We start from the raw sequence: 22,070 nt of genomic DNA, 5'->3' as shown, positions 1-22,070 counted from the left end.
TGGGATAGGAGCTGAGCCTCACAGCTGAGTGGAATGTAGGAGGGGCAGGGGACAGCACGGGCCTGGAGGCAGAAAGGTGAGGCTGAGCCAGCAGGTTGGGATCAACGTGTAAGGGGCTGTTGTGCCAGGTAAAAACCAGGAGCAAAGTTTGGTTCTGTTGGGTCACAGGAGGCACAGAGGGCTGTGGGAACAGTGCAGACAACATGGCTTTTTAGCATTGTTAAGTTAAATTTGTTCCTCAGTATGATAAGGATAAAACCTTATTTCATAGGGTTATTGTATGGGTTATTGTATGACTGAAAATAAGGACGAATAATTAAGAAAAAGTATTTTAGGGGATGGTGTTGTGGTGTGGCAGATAAAGCTTGCTGCCTGCAAGGCAGGCATCCCATAGATGGCCCAGGTGTTTGGGCCCCTGCCACCCATGTGGGAGACCCAGTTGAAGGTTTGGGCTCCATTGCAGACATCTGGGGAGTGAAACAGAGGATGGAAGATCTCTGTCTCTCTCTGTTTCTCTCCCTCTTTCTGTAACTCTTTCAAACAAATACATAAATCTTTCTAAAAAGAAAGAAAAAAGAACAAGAATTTTACATTTAAAAGAGCTGAAGATATTTCAAAGTACTATGCAGTGGCGGGGGTGTGGCACAGTAGTTAGGTTGCCAATTGGGATTCTACATCCCATATGGGAGCTTCTGGTTTGAGTCCTGGCTCCTTCACTTCTGATCCAGCCTCCTGCTAACATGTGCCCTGGGAGGCAGCACATGGTGGCTCAAGTGGTTGGGTGCCTGCCACCCACGTGGGAGGTGCGGTTTGCATTCTGGCCTCCTCACTCTCCAGCCTGGCCTAACACCGGCTGTTGCAGACATTTGGGGGAGTGAACTAGCAGATGGAAGATCTCTTCCTATCTCTCTTTCAATTAAAATGAAAATAAACAAATACAAATTTAAAAATAAAGCACTGTACAAAAACTGGAGTGGTAGAATTGTGGGCATGGGAACATTAAGACAGTGGAAATTTTAACTGATGCTACTGTCTTCATAAGGAAATGTAATTTCAGCCAGTGAAACTGTTTTCCTTATTATTGGTCTTCTGAATAATGGCTCATACTAACATCATTGAGCAATTGCAACATGCCTGTGACTGTCCTAAATGCTTTACACATATTAACTCATTCAGTTGTCATAGCTGAGAGTAGCTACATTATTCCCACTTCATCAGTGAGAAATCTGAGATCACGAGAGGTCTCAGTACTTGCCTGCAGTACTGCTATGGGAGAGCCAGGATTTGAATCTAAGCCAGCTCTAGGACCCTTGAGTCTAGCCCACCAGCTTGAAATACCTAAGGCATTATAGTCACCTGACTCCTGGGATTCCCAGGCAGGGAGTGGTGGGAGGGCACTCGGCCCCAAGTGGCACTAGAGGTGTGGAGCGTGTGGACCCACACTCTCCCATCCGGCCTGTATACAGCAGGCACTCAGAGGTTGTTGGCCCAGGAAGTCCAGCGCTGGGCAGTTCTGCACCTACTGGGCCTGCCATGAATGATGATGTGAGCTTGTTCAATGAGTATTTGTACTTAGGGTGTACTTTCAAGCTTTGGAACGTAATCACAGGTTGATATTGATAATCTTCAGGGACAACATTATTTTCAGGGAGAAGGTTCTGAGAATCATGTTTGCATCCTTGAATACACAAGGTAGGAACTACTGCAAAGTCATGAAGTGTGTGTGTGTGTGTGTGCGTGCTATGTACATGCAAGAGAGAGTGGTAGATAGTGAGTCAGTTAGGGTGGCCCGGGGAAGTGATGGCCAGATAAGGCAGCCCCAGGCAGGAAGAGGCATCATATTTCTTAATTAATTATTTGAAAGTCAGAGTTACAGAGAGAGAGAAGGAGAGGCAGAGAGAGAGACAGAGAGACAGAGAGAGGTTTTCCATCCACTGGTTCATTCCCCAGCTGGCCACAATAGCCAGAGCTGTGCTGATCTGAAGCCAGGAGCCAGGAGCTTCTGCCAGGTCTCCCACACAGGTGCAGGGGCCCAAGGACTTAGGCCATCTTCCACTGCTTTCCCAGGCCATAGCAGAGAGCTAGATCAGAAGTGGAGCCACCGGGACTTGAACTGGTGCCCACATGGGATGCCGGCACTGCAGGCCAGAGCTTTAACCTGCTACGCCACGCCATTGACCCCAGCTGAAATTTTTAAATGTGCAAAATATTTGCGCAAGCAGCGGCTTCACCCACCATGCCACAGTGCCAGCCCCAGGAAGAGGCACCTTGTGGGAAGGACTCTGTCTTACATTTCTTAGGTCACCCCTGACCACTGTGTGTCCCAACCCTGCTCTCTCACTGCTACAGAATAGAATGAAAAGCATCGCCCAGGTCTCCTCTACTCCAACTGGAAGAAGGGCAGCTTGAAGCCATGGTGAGACAGCCCCTTGGCCTGGGTGCTTGGAGCACCTGCTGGGAAGCAGTAGATCAGGGAGCCCCAGAAGACTGCTGCAAGCACCTTGGGGCCGTGAGTCCCAGAGTGCAGGAGGGGCTGCAGCGAGGTGCAGTCAGGAGGGCAGAGGTCACGGCCTTTGCCAGGACTGCAAGTCCTGCTTTGGTGCCTCTGTCTGGTGGATGGCACCCACATGTACAGGGACGGCTTCAAGTGTCAAAGTGTCAGCAAATCAGCCTCAACCCTTGCCACTGTGTTTTCTTGCCAACCATTTTAGGAAAAAAAAAGATTTATGTGAAAGGCAGAGAGGGAGAAAGAGAGAAATCTTGCACCTGCAGTTTCACTTCCCACATGGCAACAATGTCTGGGGGTGGGCCAGAGTAAAGCCAGGAGCCAGGAACTCCATTCAGGTCTCTGACGTGGGTGGCAGGGGCCCAAACACTTGGGCCATCTTCTGCTCTCCCAGGTGCATTAGCAGGGAGCTGAATCAGAAGCAGAGCACCTGGGACTTGAACCAGTGCTGATATGGGATGCCCGTGTTGCATCAGGAGCATAGTTTGCTGTGCTGCAAACAACACAGGCCTCAGGAGTGAATTTCTGTAGTGCCCTGGATCAGTGGAATACCTTAGGCAGCTTTTCCGTGACTGTCCAGTCACACTAACGCACCAGTTCCTCCTCCTGGGAGTCACTAACCAGGGTGGAGACTGTGGTGACAGCTGGTGGCTTTACACTCATGATGGAGCTTCCTCCCCCCTGTTTTTTGAAGGTCAGTCCCCAAAGGCAGATGTCCTTGAACTTGCATTTCACTTCCTTCTCTTTTCACATGTAACGTGTGACCCCTGTGTGTGATGTCTACTCCCTGGGCACGTGGCCAGTTTCAGCGAGCAGGCTCTGACTTTTCTCCCGGCTCTACCTCTTCCCTCCTCTGTTTCTCATCCCAGCCAGGCGGTGATGGACCCATCGTGGAAAACGTGTTGCAGCTTTTTCACGAGCTCAGTCCTTTGTGAGTGGCTTTGCACTGAGGGGACCCAGCTAACTTGTTAAAAAGTGTCTTTTCCTTGCCATGCAATGCTCAAAACTGAATTTTTTATTGCTTAAATTTTGGCACAATGCCTCCAACATAAAGTGTACTATCTTAATCACTTGTTGTGCAACCAACCTCTAGAACTTTCTCATTTTGCTAAACTGAAACCCAGGACCTATTAAACAACACATCCCCATTTACTCTGCCCCAGGCCCTGGCACCCTCCATTGTACCTTCCATCTCCAGGAATCTGATCTCAAGTGAGATCATGCAGTATATGTCCTTTTGTAACTGGCTGATCTCACTTACTGTCATGTCTTCAAAGTTTGAACTTGTTGCAGCCTGTGTCTGAATACCCTTCCATTGTGTAGCTACTCCACATTCTGCTTATCCATGGACCCGTCAGCGGACAGACACTTGGGTTGCAAGCCACCCTTGTGAGTCATGCTGCTGTGAACGTAAATGTACAAATACCTCTTGGAGACCCCTGTGGTCAGTTCTTTACGGTATATACCCTAAGGTGGAAAATGGATTCGTCATGGTAATGCTGTTTGCAACTTCTGAGCAGTTACCATACTGTTTGCTATACCAAATTTATTTTGTAAATCTATGTATTCCACAATTAGCATTTCAACTATGAGAGCATGCTTGCAAACTCCAGACCCTTCTTGAATTGGGCTGATTCCTGTCCTTGGTGCACAGGGAATTTAAAACTCCCTTTATCCAAAGGCCAAAGGCAATGCCAAATTGCATTCATCTGAGTACAGAATACATAATTAAAAATTGAGAGAGTTCAGTTGTTTCTGGATTTTCTTCAGTAGATTCACGCAGATCTCATCATGGGCACATACTTTGAAAGCAAAGACAGACAGACCCTCCTAGGGTTTCCTCTGGTTTGGCTCCATGGAAGGAGCTTTTGAATCAGGAACACTTGGGCTTGAAGCCTAGCCCTGCCGTTTGTCTGCTGTGTGACCTTGGGCAGGTTGTCCGACTTCTCTGCACCATGTACAGCTTTGTAGTGTCTGTAACTCACAACATGGTAATGATGACCATCACAAGTGTCTCGGGTGTCTTTGCAAAGTTGGGATGTTTTCATGGTGAGCGTGGAGGCCACCCCATTCCTGAATGGTAGGGGTCGACAGTGTGCAAATGATGGGCTTTGCTTTCTAAAATAAGTTCATGGGGCCAGCTGTAGCTCAGTGGGTTAAGCTGCCACTTGGGGTGCCATCGCCAGCACCCCATATCAGAGTGCCAGTTCTGAGTCCCAGCTGTTGTGCTTTGGCTGCAGCTCTCTGCTAATGCACCTGAGGAGGCAGCAGAGGATGGTCCAAGCGTTTGGACCCTGCCACCCATGTGTCCCCAAATGGCTGCAATGGCCCAGGGTGGGTCAGTCCTAAGCCAGGAGCCAGGAGCTTCTGCCAGGTCTCCCACATGGGTGCGGGGGCCCAAGTACTAGGGCCATCATCTGCTGCTTTTCCCAGGCACATTAGCGGGGATCTGGATCGGAAGTGGAGCAGCCAGGACTCAAACCAGAGCCCATGTGGAATGCTGGCATTGCAGGCGGTGGCTTCACCTGCTGTGCCACAATGCTGGCACCTCTCCCCATGAAAAATACTTTTAAAATGCAAAATGCAGACTGGTTCTATGCACCTTCCCCCTTTGCCCTGGTGCATAGACCCCTGAGTTTGGGCCCACAAAGGCTGGCGAGGGCCCCAGCATTGCAACAAACCACCCTAACAGGCCCTGTTGTGAGGCAGCTTCCATCTCGGATGCCCCACTGATGTGTACGGTGCTGGTCTCACAGAAACAAGTCCGCGTGGTCCCACTGGAAGAAATGCCTTGTGCTCCTCGCTCCTTCCTGCCTCATCTTCTTGCCTTAGCTCTGGTTCTGACCCCAGATGTTCCAACAGAGAGGACGGGGCTCAGCACAAAGCCGTTACGGCGAGGTGGGGGAGGTGACTATTTTCGGAGTGTTCCATCACTCACGTTTTTAAGAATTCCTTGGACTAAAATGTGCAGAGAGCGAGGTCATCGAATCAAATAACATGGGGTCGTTTTGGGCTCTGGGAAAGCAGGTGCATGCACACACATGCACACACACATACAGAGCGGTATTTCAGCGAGAGAGAACTGCTTGTTCTCCTTCAGGTTCCGACGTTAGCTGGTGTCTTGGGACTTTCTGATGGAGTGCATCCTACACTCGGGGCGTGGGTTGCAGCCACAGAGGCAGATCGGTGGGCCGCCATCTGCGTGCACCTCCCACGTGGCACTCAGGGTCCCTGTGATCTGGAGCCTGGCCCAGAGACCTGCAGCATCCCCACACGCTGCCTGGGCCTCGTTATAAACAGATCGTGGGCCCGGGCCACAGCTGGGAATACACAGACAGCACTAGAAACACACTCTTCTGGAAGCCGGGCTGCCTACAGCGAGGCTGCTATTTTAGGTTTGGGTTGGCACTTTCAAAATGTCCTTTCTAAACGGGCAGATAAAGAAGACATCTCAGGCGAGGGCAAGGGTGGCATGCTGTTGCACGCTCTCCTGGGCGCATTCCGGTTCAGCCGTGACTGATAAGCCTGGCCTGCCTACTCGGTGCCCGCAGCCAGGCCCAACAGGAACCCTCAGTGCCCCCGCCCCACTACCCCTTAGCATCTGCCGTGCACTGCTGCTCCGGCTCTGCCCCAGGCCCCGCCCTGCCGCCCCAAGTCCTCCGCACCTGCAGGCGGCACCTCCCTAAGACGCCTCCCCAGAGCCCCCTCGCCGGCTCGCCTGGGCCCTGCCCTCGGGGCTCCTCTCTGAGCGTGCCCCACACGTGGGCTTCTCTGTCCGCTGAGCTGCCTCCATCAAAGATCGGCAGTCTAGCTCTCCCTGCCGCGTGTGGAGCATGAAGCACCCAGGGCCCGTTCTCGGCTTCCGCGTCTCTTCCTTACAGTCAGGACCTGAGGAAAATCTGGTTTTCAAAATCACCTCTCTTTGACCCATGGCTCTTACACACACAGCAGGAGCCCAGCAGCCCGGCGTCGGGCATCCCAGCCTCGCTTCCCCTTGCTGCTTTGCCTTGTGGGTGTCTTGAGTACGCATGCGCGCACATGCGCACTCCCCTGCGGTGGCCTGCCTGTGTTTGCGCGCATGCGCACTCCCGTCCTGCCCTCGGCACTGACCGTCTCGTGTGTCTGGCTCCGCAGGACTTGTCGTACAAGGACCGGCACTGGCACGAGGCCTGCTTCCACTGCTCGCAGTGCAGGAGCTCGCTGGTGGACAAGCCCTTCGCAGCCAAGGAGGAGCAGCTGCTCTGCACGGACTGCTATTCCAACGAGTACTCGTCCAAGTGCCAGGAATGCAAGAGGACCATCATGCCAGGTCAGGACTCGCGGCCGTCTCGCGCGCGGGGGGCCCCGGGGTGCTGAGCCGGTCCAGCCCCAGGCCTTGCTGTGACCCGCCGTTGGCGTCCACTTGTTGCACACACTCGGGTTTGACTTCCCCATGAACTCAGAGAAGTGCTCAGAGCACCGCACTGATTTTTCAAATGCATAAGATCCATGGATGTGATAATGAGATGCGGAACAGGAACCAACCGCTGGGGGTGTTCAGTTCGTAGCTTCGGTAGGTTGAATATTCATTTCTTCTCTTGTTGATGTGAAAGGCAGAGTTATATAGGAAGAGGGAGAGACGGAAAAGAGAGAGCTCTTCCATCCCCTGCTTCACTCCCCGAATTGGCCGCGACAGCCAAGGCTGGGCCGGGCCGAAGCCAGGAGCCCAGAACTCCACCGAGGTCTCCTCCGTGAGTGGCGGAGGTCCAACTGCTTGGGCCATTTCCTGCTTTCCCAGACGCATTAGCAGGAACTGGATCAGGAGCAGAGTCAGCCGGGACTCGAACCTGCGCCCCGGTAGGGGGTCCCCACCTTGCAAGGCGGGTCGCTGGATTCCTGTTGGTGTGTGAAGAGAAGCAAGGCCCAGGAGAAGCTGATGCTCAGTCGCCGGCTCCCCCGTGGAAGGCGTTGATTGCCAAGCAATGGAGTTTGTGCTCCATTTGAAGCTTTTTTGCCAGTGAAGAGCTCTCGGTGAGCAGCTGGCATATGGCAAGTGTTTTAGGAAGATAGATTGGACAAGAAGTAATTTTTTTTTTTAAAAGTTAAGGGGATAATTGTAGGCCTCTGGTAGCCTGGTTTCTTATTGCCACGACTAATACAACTTCAAAGTAATTGCGATATACAGGGTACTTCAAAAACTTCTTGGAAAATGGAATTAAAACACAGGTCTGGGCCTGGTGTTATGGCATAGGGGGCTAAGCCTCTGCCCGCAGCACCGGCATCCTGTATGCTGGCTCGTGTCCCGGCTGCTCCTTTTCCAATCCAGCTCTCTGCTATGGTCTGGGAAAGCAGTAGAAGATGGCCCAAGTTAGGTCTTTTTGGGTGCAGCAATGTTTTTGAAATGCATGCATGCATAACTTTTCATAATCGTTCTTTCCATGAATTTTTCAAAGATCTCTTGTACCCTGACAAAGGCATGAACCACTGCCCTGCTGGGAGCTGTGGGGAGGGCACAGCTGAGGGGCCACGTGGAGACCTCAGAAGGTGGAAACTGCTCTGGAAACTCGGCCTGTGTGCCCTGTGTCAGTGGGAGTAAGAGCTGGAGCCCCCGGGAAACCAGGCTGAGCCGTGGCCCCATCCCTGTGTCACCTGCTGTCCTGTACCGTTCACTGAGAAACAAATGAAATCCCCTCTAACCTTGTTGGCGAGAGCCAAGGAAACCTCCGAGCAAACTTCTTTAACTCCTCTGTCCCGTGCCCCGTTCGCTGCCCCTGCACTGTGGAGAAGATGCAGGGCCTCCCAAGCACGGCGGAGCAGGCCCCCTCCAGCCTGGCCATCCTTGGTCCACGTTCTTACCCTTTTTCTTGTTTGCTCCTTAGCTCCACTCACGCTCTGCCCTCTCCCGAGTCAGTCCTGCTGGCCCCTGCACCACTCCAGTCCTCCTGTCCACTGCCCCACCTGGGAGACCAGGTCCTCCTAGGATTCTTCCTGAGTGGGGAGGTGGGGAGGCCACAGGTGGAGGCCCCTAACCATGCAGGTGCCATAGTGGGGAGGTGCAGATGAAGACCTGGCATCTGTAGACGCCATGCCTGAGCCCTTCTGAGCAGATGAGACCATTCTGAGAGGCAGTTTTTTGTGCACTTAGCCACAGTGCAGCCTGGAGCACCTCCATTGAGAAGAACGCATGGAAGCATCCGTAATTTTAAACTTAAATGACTCTAAAGTTCACCTGCTACTTATCTTACCAGTGAAGAAACCAGAAGTGGCAGTGGCTTGCCCCTAACTGCAGTCAGTGGCTGAGTAAGGTTAAGGTCCTGTCGGGCACGCACACTTCCTTCCACCTGGGAGTGGGGCTTCCCCCATAGGGGTTTGCTGGCAGGTACATGGGGTGCACCTTGCCTGGGTTCATCACCCCAGTGAGAGCTTGGTGCCATCCACATGTGTTGGACACAAAGCCAGGAGGCCTAGTTGTCCTTGTTTTTCCCCCCAGAGCCAGTGATCAGAACTGTTGGGGCCCTGACCTCCCCATGGGAAAGAGGAGGGGTCCAGAGCCTCCAGGGCACTGCGCCCCCCCACCCCTGTGTGAGTCTCTTTAAATCCAAATGCTGTTCCCCCAACTTGGTCCACATCCTTGGTGGGAAGGCGGGGGCCATGGGAGACCAGAGCTGCTTTGATTTGGCTTTTCCCACCGGAGGGTCTGTCCTGGCCCCCACGCCTCAACTCTCCTGCCCTGAACTTTGAAGGATGAGGCAGAAGTTGACCCTTGCTAGTTTCTAACCCTCCCGGTTGTAGCTCCAACTTCCCCGGTCGTAGGCCCTTCAGTGACTTCATCCCCCTTTGTTTCAAAGTGGGAGAAGAGCTTCCCAGGTATCAGAATTTTCCTGACACTGATTCTTGGAGAGAATTCTGACATCTCAGACCAGGGGCTGTTCAAGACACGAAGCCTTAGCGCCAACCACGTCATAACAAATAGACGTGTTTCCTGCGTCTCTGAGTTCCTTGCTGGTCTTCAGGGTGTGAGGGCCCTGGAGAAGCAGAAGGGACAGAGGATGTGCAAGGCCACATTGTGTAATTCCTGAAAAGATGGAAGGAAAAGATTAGTGTATTTGGGTGCAAAAAAAAAAAAAAAAACCTTCCAAATGCAAGCATGGTTTTTTAATAATACACATTTCCATGATGTTGAAAGCCTTGCACATATATGCACACACACGCACACACACATGTGAAGACAGAGCAGCAGAGAGAAGTTGATTTTGAGGGGCTAGCCCGTGATTGAGGGAGCTGCCTGGCAGGCTGGCGGCTCAGGTGAGCCAAAATCGCGGCTCTGAGCTGTAGCTCCTGACTCGTGCAGGGCAAGCGGGCTGGAAGCTCAGGCAGGGTTTCTTAGTTGCCATCTTGGAAATTCTTCCTCTCTAGAAAAAGCTCAGTCTTGGGTTTTAAGCAAACTGATTAGATAAGGCTCACCCTGTGCTGGCGGAGGGGGAGGTGTTGGGATCTGATTTGTTCCAAATCTGCCTCTTATAAGTGCTAATGATATCTTTTTAAAATTATTTATTTGAAAGGCAGAGTTGCTGAGAGGAAGAGAGGGAGTGACAGAGAGAGAGGTCTTCCATCCACTGGTTCACTCCCCAGATGGCCACAACAGCTGGAGCTGGGCCAATCTGAAGCCAGGAGGCAGGAGCTTTTTCCAGGTCCCCTACATGAGTGCAGGGGCCCACACACTTGAGTCATCTTCCGCTGCTTTCCCAGGCACATTAGCAGGGAGCTGGATCGGAAGTGGAGCAGCCAGGACTCAAACTGGCACCCATATGGGATGCTGGCTTTGCAGGTAACACCTTTACCTGCTTACCTGCTACGTCACAGCGTGGGCCCCAGTGCTAATCAAATCTCAAAAGCACCTTCCCAGCGACACGGGGACTGGTGTTTGACCCAACAACCGGGAGCCACGAGCAGGTTTGAGTGGACTCCTAAAAGTAAGTCTCACACCGCCCGTGTCCCCTGGTGTTTACTGGGAAGATGAAGCTTCCATTGATAGACACCACAGAGACACCGGGCGGCACCGACCACTTGAGAATTCACTCAGTACTGTCTTCTATTACAGAATAAGGGGAGCTGGGTGCACGAGTCTGGAGGGTGCAGGCTCTGGGGTGGAAAATGTTGTGTAGGAATGACAGCGTGCTCAGGACCGTGTCCCAGTCACTGGGCGCACACAGTGTGTCGGGTGCTCTACGGCTTCACGCAGCCTGATGTCTCCCGAGGGGGTGGCTTCTCCCTGATCTGCAGGTGCCTCTGTGGTAGAGAGGGGGCGGGCACTACAGGCAGGGTGATGAGAAACGTCTGGCCAGTGAAAACAACAGCAGCAAAGCAAACTCCGGAGCCAGGCACATCTGCAGTGAGGACAAGAGGCACGTCCCAGGTCAAAGGTCCCCACCGGCCCCACACTTCACCCAGGTCCGTGTCTCGATGGAGAGCCAGCAAACTGGAATATTCCATCAGAAAGCCCAGTGCTGCAGGTCACCAGCTCTTACTGACCTGACGGCAGAGGTTTCTCACAGGTGCACCACTGCACCCTCAAGGAGGCATGCTCTCCCTAATCCTGCACCCCGGGTTCTGGCTCCTCACCTGCCTCTGTGAGTCAGAAAGACAGGCACCTACCTCCCTCTGTTGGCGACTGCTCTGAGCGCCCAGTCCTTTAGCAGAAGGAACTCTCCTGCCACCTGCTGGCGCTGTTGTGTAATAACCACAGGCCCGTGGTCCGCGGTGCCTGCCATGTGCATGCGCTACCTCCCTGGGCCTCCTGCATCCTCTGTGTGGGCAGTTCTCCAAGCACTGGTGCTGGCGTCCGCCTTATTTCAGAACACACCACGATCGCCCCGTGTGGCTTTGCCTGGAGCCTTTAGTGAGAGTCGTAATTGCTCCAAATTCATTGACAAAACCTTGTGGGTTCTGGCCTGGCCCACACCTGGGTGTTGGGGCCATTTAAGGTGTGAACCTGTGAATGGAAGATTCTCTCTCTCTCTCTCTCTCTCTGGTCTGTGGGCCTCAAGTGGTATACCGGCCCCTGAGTCCCTGTATTCGGAACACTCTGCTTTTCTTCGTCCACGCTGCTCCTTCTGCTTTGTACGAAAGATGCCCACGTGCTTCCCTTTCTTGAGTCATCTCTTTAGTAAATATGCACCTATTTTTGGGTGCAAATTGAAGGAGAAGAAAAAGCCAACCAGCAGAGTCTGGGCATTTGCTGCACATCAGACTTGGTGGCGGGAGTGAGCTGAAAAGTGTTTCCGTTTGCTGGGACGTTGTGATGTGCACAGCGGGCACAGTCGGTGAGATGTGAGAGCATCACCGCCTGGTCCACCCAGCCAGTCACACTCGGGGTGTTGGACACCTGAGGCTCCTCCCCGGAGTGGGCTGGAAGCTCCAGGTGCATCCACACCCCAGCCGTTCCCATCTCCTTGGAACCAGAGCGGGTACTCATTCACAGGTGTGCAACAGGAGGGTACACAGCCTTCTCCCATTATCCTGAAACTGTGGATTAAACTAGACCCTATATTCTGTAGGTTTTTTTTAGTTGTACATACTTGTGATAAAGTTGGATTTGTGGGGCCAGCGCTGTGGTACAGCAGGTTAACGCCCTGGCCTGAGGTGCTGGCATCCCATATGGGCACTGCTGCTCCTCTTCCAATCCAGTTCTCTGCTATGGCCTGAGAAAGCAATAGAAGATGGCCAAAGTCCTTGGGCCCCTGTACCCAAATGGGAGACCTGGAAGAAGCTCCCAACTCCTGGCTTCAGATTGGTGCAGCTCCGGCCATTGCGGCTAATTGGGGAGTGAACCAGAGGATGGAAGATCTCCCTCTCTCTCTCTCTCTCTCTCTCTCTCTCTCTCTCTCTCTCTCTGCCTCTCCTCTCTCTGTGTAACTCTGACTTTCAAATAAATATATGAATTTTAAAAAGTTGGATTTGTAAATTAAGCACAATAAGAGCATCAAAAGATTAATGATAACAGAACGGAATGATACACTATCATAAGAGTGCTGTGAGTGTGGTCTTTTCTCCAGGTGTTGTAGTGTGCTCTCCCCTCGTCACTTAAAGGAAGCATTTTTGTATGTCTCTTTGGTATACCTGAATTGCCGGCATCACTTCTCTTGTGCTGTGGGGCTGTTGTTCAGTAAGTTAAGCACTGGTGCAAGTGCTGTAATGCCAATGCCCCGTGCAGGCCATCTGCTGCTAAGAGACAGCTACTAAGTGGCTGCTGGGCAGGTGGCATAGTAGCGTGGACACGTCCTGGCCAGGCTGGGGAGGGCTTCCATCCCAGGACTCAGAGTGCTGTGTGATTTAGAACTTATGAACTGGTCACTTCTCCAACTTCTCGTTTAATATTTTCGGCCCACAGTTGACTGCTGACATCCTTAGGATGCAGATCCACAGACAAGGGGGAACTCCTGGAGTCCCTGTACTCCAGATCCCACATGCTGAAGGAGGAGCCCAAGCTGGGCCAGGCTTCTCTTTCTATTTAGCAATGCTGAAATAGCCTTAATTAAAAAAAAGAAATGCAGTGTTCCTGAGCACCAGTTTGAAGAAACAAGTGCCAAGTGTGTACTGTGGGTTGTTCTAGAAGCTGGGTGTATAGCAATGACCCCTAAGACAAAGCCCCTGCCCTCCACAAGATGGGAATCGTCCCATTGCTAGGCAAGTCTTCGGGCACTAGAGTGGTTTGCTCCGGAGACAAATCGAGATGCGGCAGGCTCAGAGGGTGTGGGCCGCTGAGCCTTCTAGGCCAGGCTAACCAGAACCCTGCCGTTTCTTCCCGACTGCCGGCAGGTACCCGCAAGATGGAGTACAAGGGAAGCAGCTGGCACGAGACCTGCTTCAGCTGCCATCGCTGCCAGCAGCCCATCGGGACCAAGAGTTTCATCCCTAAGGACAATCAGAACTTCTGTGTGCCCTGCTACGAGAAGCAGTACGCCCTGCAGTGTGTGCAGTGCAAAAAGGTATCTCGCCTTCCCCGGGACCCCGCGGGCTCGGCGCTGCCAGCCTCCGTGGCCCTGTCTGTCAGCTCGCTTTTAGGAGGCAGGGACGGCTGTCCTGCTGGCGTAGTCGGAAGGTTCCGGGGTTATGCCCGGCCCACCGCTGTGTATTCGCAATCCTGCTGAGCTTCTGTGGATTCTAGCCGTTGGATTCCTGTTCTGCACAGAACACTGTGGTGCTCCGTGCTCAGAATCCTCTAGCCCTGCCTTCTGGAACATTCCCAGATCAGTTCTCATGTTAGTGACTTGCTGTTGGGAAGGGAGAGAGAGAGAGAGAGAGAGAGGGGACAGGACAGGTGTGCCCTGGATAGGGAGCAGACCATTTAAAGTCTTCTGCTCCTTGATGTGCTAGCTCTGAGCTGGGGCCTACACAAAGTTTGTGGAAAATGAGTAGGGTGAGAAAACTAGACTTGGATTGCATAATGACGTTGCACCAAAATAAACTTGTCTTTCAAGTCCATTTTCTAACAAGCTGTCTATAAAGTCCCCTCGTACACGCATTCCGTATCCCCATAAGGATATGAAAACCCAGCATGTTTTCCATCAGTTCTGCTCCTGGGGGAAGAATTTGTAGGAAGATCAGCCGTGATCTATGGTTTAATGTCAACACTGCAGGACGGGGCGGGCGCTGTGGCATAGTGAGTAAAACCACCGCCTGCAACGCCGGCATCCCAGATGGGTGCAGGTTCAAATCCCAGCTTCTCCACTTCTGATCCAGCTCCTTGCTAATGGTCTTGGAAAAGCAGTGGAGGGTGACCCAAGTTCTTGGGCCTCTACTACCCGGAAGAAGCTCCTGGCTCCTGGCTTCAGCCTGGCCCAGCCCTGGCTGTTGTGGCCCTCTGGGAATGAACCAGCAGATGGAATCTCTCTCTCTCTCTCTCTCTCTCTCTCTTTCACTGTAACTCTTTCAAATAAAATAAATCAATCTTTAGATACAATGCAGGACAGGAGTCCTGAGCTCTAGCCCCTGCTTTGTCATGAGCCAGCTATTCACTGAAAGCTTCCTCCTGGCCTCAGTTTGCTGATCAATAGCACGGCAGGCCGTACCCATCTCGTTTCACAGGCTTCACGTGCAGCCCAGAGGGGTGGCCAGGTGTTTAGCTCAGTGTTCGGGGACTCCAGAGCTAACCGTGCGCCTGCTGGGAGGTGTCTGCCCCATCTTCCATCACCGTTGTTCTGTTGGACCCCTTGTGATGCCTTACCTGGCTCCATCACTGATCCGTTTTGTAAATGACCATGGGAAAGCGACAGGAAAATGCTAGGCGAAAGCTAGTTCTCTGACATCTGGCTTTGCAGCCTTTCCTCACGCTTGTTCCAAGACCACAAGCCAGATTTCGGGCTCACTTTTCCCCAGACTTCCAAGATTCCTGCCCTTCCCGTAGCATCAGCAGGTGCAAATCCCGGAGCTTTGCAAGCTCTTTCTCCCACGCACAAGTGGCTGCTTAGACGGAGATGTTATTCTACCTGCTGGGCTTCACACTAAGCACTCGCTGCAGATTTGCTCCTGGGACCTCATCACTCCCATCTCACAGATGAGAAAACGGAGGCAGAGGGATCGCTGACAGTGGCTTGCCCCAGCCTCAGGGCTGACAAAGAACAGGTTAGGGTTCATTCCTGGTCTCCCGATGCAGTTCTTGCCAGGAGACGGCCCCTGGGCTGCCTCCCTGCTCCTGGAGCTGCCTCCCCACCTCTCCCATCCCCACCCCCACCAACATCCATGCCTCAGTTTCCCCAGCACCCCTCTGCGGGGCTGCAGGCAGATACCTGAGGACCACTTGCCCCGATGGGAAACACAGAGACTGTGGCACTGAAGCTCGAATCTGTGGAGGCCACGCCAGGGTCTGCCCAGGAAGTGTGAAAAAGTAGGGTCTCGGTGACTTGAACCACCTGCGGGCTTTCTGGGTGAGGATCTGGCGTTGCCCAGTAGCATGAGGGGAGCCGGCGGATGCTGGCTGAGGACAGAGGCCGCCCTCACTCCGTACCATGCCTTGCCTCCTGCAGCCCATCACCACGGGAGGCGTCACTTACCGTGAGCAGCCCTGGCACCGGGAGTGCTTCGTGTGTACCGCCTGCAAGAAACAGCTGTCCGGGCAACGCTTCACGGCGCGGGATGACTTCGCCTACTGCCTGAGCTGCTTCTGTGACCTGTACGCCAAGAAGTGCGCGGGCTGCACCAACCCCATCAGCGGTGAGCACCCTGGGGGCCACACTTCATGGGGCGATCCAAGGGCGGGACCAGGCTGGTGCTTCCACGGGTGACCACGCGTGTCCCCAGACACTCTGGGTGCTCCTGGGCTCTGCCGGCAGCAGATTTGCCGCCCTGTTGCTTTCTGCTCCTTGGTACACAGCGTATGCTGCGGCGGCCGGCCGGCTGCTTCCCCTCCAGCCCACTTGGTCACTGAACCCAACATGGCCTGGTCTCAAGTTCCTGGCTCTGCTTTGGGTTGGACTCTGTGACAAGCACACAGGCACGGTAACAGTGGCGTTTTTAGGCTCACCGGCTGTCCTGGGTTTTTAGAAATGTCCCCTGGCACTTACAGAGTCTCTTCTACCACAAGACCATAGCTACATGCAGGCAAAGGGCAGTCTGGCTAAGCGAGAGACCAAAATCTGTGTTGACTGGGAGGCCCTGCAAGATGGGACTAGACCCTGCCTTTTTGTTTGTTTGTTTGTTTTAATTTAAAGATTTATTTATTTGAAAGGCAAAATTTCAGAGAGAGAGAGATCTTCCATCCACTGGTTCACTCCCCAGATGACTGCAATGGCCGGGTTGGGCCAGCCCAAAGCCAGGAGCCAAGGAGCTTCTTCTGGCTTTCCCACACTGGTACAGGGACCCAAGGGCCATTTTCCACTGTGTTCCCAGGCCACAGCTGAGAGCTGGATCAGAAGTGGAGCAGCTGGGACTTGAACCATTGTCCATGTGGGATGCCGGCAGTGCAGGCGGCGGCTCTTCCCACTACGCCACAGCCCCAGCCTCTAGTGCTGCTTTCACAGTAACTTAATGTTTGTAAAACTAACCTCCATAAGTTACATAGTCCACATAAAAGCACTTCAAATTTTTAAAAAATTTTATTTACCTATCTTCATTTTGATTTGAAAGGCAGAGAGAAAGGAACAGAGACAGAGAGACATCTTCTGAACACTGGTAAGATAAAAAGCCTGCAACAGCCTGAGCTGGGCCAGGCCAAAGCCAGAAACCCAGAACTCAAGCCAGCTTCCCACAAGGGTGCCAGAGACCCAAGAACTTAAGCTATCACCTGCTGCCCCCCAAGGTGCACATTAGCGAAAAGTGTCAGATACGGGTGTTAAATGTGGTTACCACTGTAGTACTGACAAACAAAATCAGAAAAAGCAATACAAATTTTTGTCTAAAAGTAGAATTAATTTCCTGAAAAGCAAAGAACATACAGAGGAACATAAGTATGTTGAAGAACATACAAAGAATTCTTCAACAAAATATTTGTGAAAAAGTGGAATTAAAAAATAAGTTCAAGGGCTGGCACTGTGGCATAGTAGGTTAACCCTCTGCATGTGGTGCCAGCATCCCATATGGGCGCTGATTTGAGTCCCAGCTGCTCCACTTCTGATCTGGCTCCCTACTAATGGTCTTGGAAAAGCAGTGGAAGATGGCCCAAGTGCTTAGGCCTCTGCATCCGCATGGGAGACCCGGAAGAAGCTCCTGGCTTCTGGCTTTGGATGGGCCCAGCTCCGGCCATTGTGGCCATTTGGGGAGCGAACCAGCAGGTGGAAGACCTCTCTCTCTGTAACTCTGCCTCTCAAGTAAATAAATAAATGTTTAAAAAAATATAAGTTCATTTTTGGAGTGGCGCTGTGGCTTAGCAGGTTAAGCTGCCTCTTGCAACACCAGCATCCCACATGGGCTCTGGTTTGAGTCCTGGCTGCTCCACTTCCAATATAACTCTTTGCTAAAGTGCCTAGAGATGCAGCAGAGAATGGCCCAAGTGCTTGGTCCCCTGCACCCACATGAGAGACCCAGAAAAAGCTCCTGGCTCTTGGCTTCAGTCTGTCCAAGCTCCCGCTATCGTGGCCATTTGCGTGTGAACCAGCCGATGGAAGATTTCTCTCTCTCTCTCTCTCTCCCTCTCTCTCTTTCTTCCCTCTCCCTCTCCTTCTCTGTTTCTCCCTGTCTCTCTATAACACTGCCTTTCAAATAAATAAAAATAAATCTTTGAAAAAAGGTTTATTTTTGATGAAAAAAAAAATCCGAAACCCATACATGTTTTTCCATAATCTGCATTTCCTGTGAACTTTTGAAGGTCTCCCACATAGAAGAACTTTCAGATTGCAGCTAAAATTGAGAGCCAGATTCCTGAACAGTTCTACAGGACGGACAGCTTAAGTGACGTTTCTAACAGAGCCTTACTTAGTCCCTTTCCTCTTTAACAAGAATGTTATTTTTGTAAATTATTTAGAAGTTGATATTTTCAAGCTTTTTATGTGCAGTGATACTTCATGCACACATAGATATAGTTAATCCTCATTATTCGGTCTGAATTTGCAAATTTGGCATTTGAAACCCCAGAATCCCTACGTAGAGTGCTTTCTGCGTTCTGCAAACATGCACAGGACAGCGACAAACTTGCCGGTTTCAGCTCTCGTACTGTAATAGTCAGTGTAGTGACTTTTTTTGCATATTTCTGGGGGATTTTTTTAGGGGAGGGAGGGGCAGTTTCTCTATTTTAAAGTGACCCCCAAGCACATTGTGTCCAGTGTCCCCGAGTGCAGGAGTGTCATGTGACTTACAGAGACGATGCATGTGGCAGAAGCCCCACCCAAGAATGAGTTACAGCGCCGTGAGCCATCAGCTCTGTGGTAATGAATCAGCATACTGAGCGAGGTGTCTTTAGAAACACAGGAAGCAGCAGCTTGTATAGACAGGCTGATGAGAGCACCCTGGCCAGAGGCTTGGAGGAACTGAAGCCTGTATTTCTCTTCAGAGCAATGGTTCAGTTTTTGCTAATTCAGTGTTCGTGGGAATGTTCTGGAACACAACTACTATGAATAACCAGAATCGACTGTGTACATGTTCCCTATAGGAGGCTCCTCCCCTTTGGGCTGGCTTGGGCTCTCGTTTCTGTCACTCACTCCATTTGCTGGCATTTGAGAGCACAGAATGGAGACAGGGGACTTCCCTTCTGGGCCAGCCTGCATGGTGCCTGTCACTAACAACTTCTTCATCCCCTTGGCCAGTCTCCTCCTTGCCCCCAGCTCTAGGATGCAGCAGAAGCCATGAGAGGTGAGAGAGACAGAAGCATGGGGTGTCAGGAACTCCAGGGAGTCCCAGCAGCTTCTCCCGGGCTCTGCAGGCTGACTCGGTGAGATCCATGTGCCGAGAAGAGAAACAACCACTTTCCAACCCTGCGCCAGCCCTGCCCCTAGATCAAGTTAGTGTCGCCTCCACCTCTGCTTCTCCAGCTTGGCGCTCCGCTGCAGAACCTAGCCAGTTTCCTACGTGACAGATGCCCGCGTCATGATTTATTTGCGATGAGCTGGGTGTTGGAATGTTTCAGAGTTTCCCAGATATGCAGGGAAGTGAGCTTACCCCGCCAGCTGAGTCCTGTGCAGTGCCAGGCACAGGATCTGTGAACCCTTGGTCTTTCATGGCCCTTGGGAGTCAGATTAGTGAGGGCAACTGGTGGTCTAGAAACACCATTTATTTTGGCATCACTTTCTTTAAACCGTAAGGTGTTTAGGAAGAGATCTGTAAAGCTTCACTAGTACAAATGTCTACTCCATCAGTAGCCGTCAGTGTGGTATTAGAACTGGCATGGCATGTCTTGGGTTCAGGTCCCAACCCTGCAACTGATTGGTGGAGGAAGATTAACTCTAAGCTCTCCCTCTTGTACAGAGTTTAACGCCCAGCACCAGCCTAGACAATTCAGTTATAATGCGAAGGGCAGCGCCATGCCAGAATCCCATATCTGAGAGCGAGAGCCAGTTCAGGTCCTGGCTGCTCCACTTCTGATGCAGCTCCTGCTAATGACCTGGGAAAGCAGCTGAAGATGGCCCAAGTGCCTGGGCCCCTGCACCCGTGTGGAAGACCTGGATGGCGTTCCTGGCTCCTGGCTTCAGCCTGGACCAGCCTCTGCTATTGCAGCCATTTTGGGAGTGAACCCTGGATGGAAGATCTCTCTCTGTTTCTCTCTCTGTTTCTCTATCATCCTGCCTTCCAAGTAAATAAATAAATCTTTTTAATAAAAAGTGTTACAATGGAAATTAGCTGGTGAATTACAGACTCCTCATCTAAGTCTGAGACCTCAGATTTTAGAAGTGGAGTGGTCGGTCTGCTTGCTTTGTTTTAGTATAGTTCATTAAGACTTTCTGGAAGGAATTCTTTGAAGTTGAAATCCATGATCCCCATTTCAACAGAAGTGACTTCCATTCTGACACCAGCATATGTATTTGATTCTGTTTTAGTCCAGGTGATGAACAGCAGCGTAAATCAACTGTACCCAATGTAACTAAAACAGCTGATGGGAGTTAGGCATCCAATACAAAGCGAACAGTTGTAATGAGATACTACTTTTCCTATGTACAATTACAAGACGGCCTTGTCCCTTGCCTCCACATTTTCCTGGTCTGTTTCCATCTATGCTAACAGCCTCATCTTATGCCCGCCCTATCTGACTCCACCACCTGCGTTCACGCTCCTAGAGCTTGTGTCAAGGACTTTACTCTGAGGAAGGTCCACTCCTGCTTCCCCACTCCCACACCACTTAGTTGCTGGAGCCTTCCCTGGCCCCACCAGAGAAGATGAACCCTTTCCTCTTCTACAGTCCTTTAAAAAAAAAAAAAAAAAGATTTATTTATTTGAAAGTTAGAGTTACACAGAAAGAGGAGAGGTAGAAAGAGGTCTTCCGGCTGGCGCCGTGGCTTAACAGGCTAATCCTCCGCCTAGCAGTGCCAGCATACCGGGTTCTAGTCCCGGTTGGGGCACCAGATTCTGTCCCAGATGCCCCTCTTCCAGGCCAGCTCTCTGCTGTGGCCCGGGAGTGCAGTGGAGGATGGCCCAAGTGCTTGGGCCCTGCACCCCATGGGAAACCAGGAGAAGCACCTGGCTCCTGCCTTCGGATCAGTGCAATGCGCGAGCCATAGCGGCCATTTGAGGGTGAACCAACGGCAAAAAGGAAGACCTTTCTCTCTCTCTCTCTCTCTCTCTCTCACTATCCACTCTGTCAAAAAAAAAAAAGAAAGAAAAAAAAGAAAGAGGTCTTCATCCACTGGGTCATTCCCCAGTTGGCCACAACGGCCAGAGCTGCGCTGATCCGAAGCCAGGAGCCAGGAGCTTCCTCCAGGTCTCCCATGTGGGTACAGGGGCCCAAGGACTTGGGCCATCTTCTACTGCTCTCCCAGGCCATAGCAGAGAGATGGATTGGATTGGAAGTGGAGCAGCCGGGTCTCGAACCAGCGCCTAGATGGGATGCCAGTGCCACAGGCAGAGGATTAACCCACTGCGCCACAGCGCCAGCCCCTCTACATTCCTTTTAGCACTTACTAAAGCTTTAAGAAAACCTCTGGGCAGCAGACAGCAGGTGCAAGGAGGGCCTGAGGAACCTGCTCCCTGTTCTGTTTCAGGTGGGAAAACCTGCAATAAACAAGTGAACAGATACACACAGTAGGCCCTTTTTTGTAGTGTGTATCACATCACTTAGGGCCAGGTCCTGTATGTCTTTGTTCTGACGTTTGTGGGCTCCTGCAGGCTGCACTTAGTGTCTGCTTTACACACAGCTCTCTGTCCAAAGCACACAGTGCAGACTTGGAAGTGGAGTCCGCGAGGACTCCTTCGGCCGCAGTGCTCCGTTCTAACCAGCGACTCTCCCTTCCTTCCTTCATTCGGTGGTATTGTTTTTCTTTGTTAACAGGAATTGGTGGCACAAAATACATCTCCTTCGAGGAGCGGCAGTGGCACAACGACTGCTTCAACTGCAAGAAGTGCTCCCTGTCCTTGGTGGGGCGAGGCTTCCTCACAGAGAGGGACGACATCCTGTGCCCGGACTGCGGTAAAGACATCTGAAGGCCCCGCTGGGAGAGCGCGCAGTCGCTGCTTGCAGTCACACACACACACACATTTATGTATTTTCTTTTTCCACCAGCAATATTGTGCTCTGGCTTCCACCCGCCGTATTGAAACCTGCCTCATGTGCTTCTCAGTGCTAGTCTTATCTGTTTAAATCCTTTAATCTTTGGGACTAAGTCAGTCCCTGGGAAAAGCGAGAATCCTTATGTAAACCCTACGTGGGAAGATAGTTTGGAATTTCTGTAGTCATTAGGGCCAATCCAATTGCAAAACTCCTTTCGAATGATGTCTTTATAAACTTATCTTTCTTTTCACTGCATATTTAAATTTTAAGTGCAATTCACATATGTCACGAACTTGACTTTTCAGAACTGTATAAGGTAATGAAGCATTGGTACCTACAGCTTTTAAACTTCCTGTTATGTAAAATCAAAAGTAAGAGTATGTGATTTACAATAAAGTTATTCCAGACAGAATCTTTTGGATTAATGATTAAACGTTGGGATTCTCAATGTAAGGACAA

At 51.7% G+C, this 22,070-nt stretch overlaps 1 protein-coding gene across 2 annotated transcripts in view; it reads left to right on the top strand.

The window, feature by feature from the left end:
* FHL2 (four and a half LIM domains 2) overlaps positions 1-22,070 on the top strand; it is an 84,971-nt gene extending 62,901 nt beyond the window's left edge. For both annotated transcript variants that reach the window (XM_062210030.1, XM_062210029.1), the window contains exons 3-6: positions 6,641-6,815; positions 13,304-13,473; positions 15,511-15,697; positions 21,393-22,070. In XM_062210030.1, coding sequence (XP_062066014.1) covers positions 6,641-6,815; positions 13,304-13,473; positions 15,511-15,697; positions 21,393-21,544 — 684 coding nt within the window. In that variant the 3' untranslated portion in view covers positions 21,545-22,070. The remainder of the gene's footprint in view (positions 1-6,640; positions 6,816-13,303; positions 13,474-15,510; positions 15,698-21,392) is intronic.

This window comes from Lepus europaeus, chromosome 13 (assembly GCF_033115175.1).
Source record: "Lepus europaeus isolate LE1 chromosome 13, mLepTim1.pri, whole genome shotgun sequence".
NCBI classification, from domain to species: Eukaryota; Metazoa; Chordata; class Mammalia; order Lagomorpha; family Leporidae; genus Lepus; species Lepus europaeus.
The sequence above is the reverse complement of the archived record's forward strand: the minus strand, read 5'-3'. Positions and strand labels throughout refer to the sequence as shown.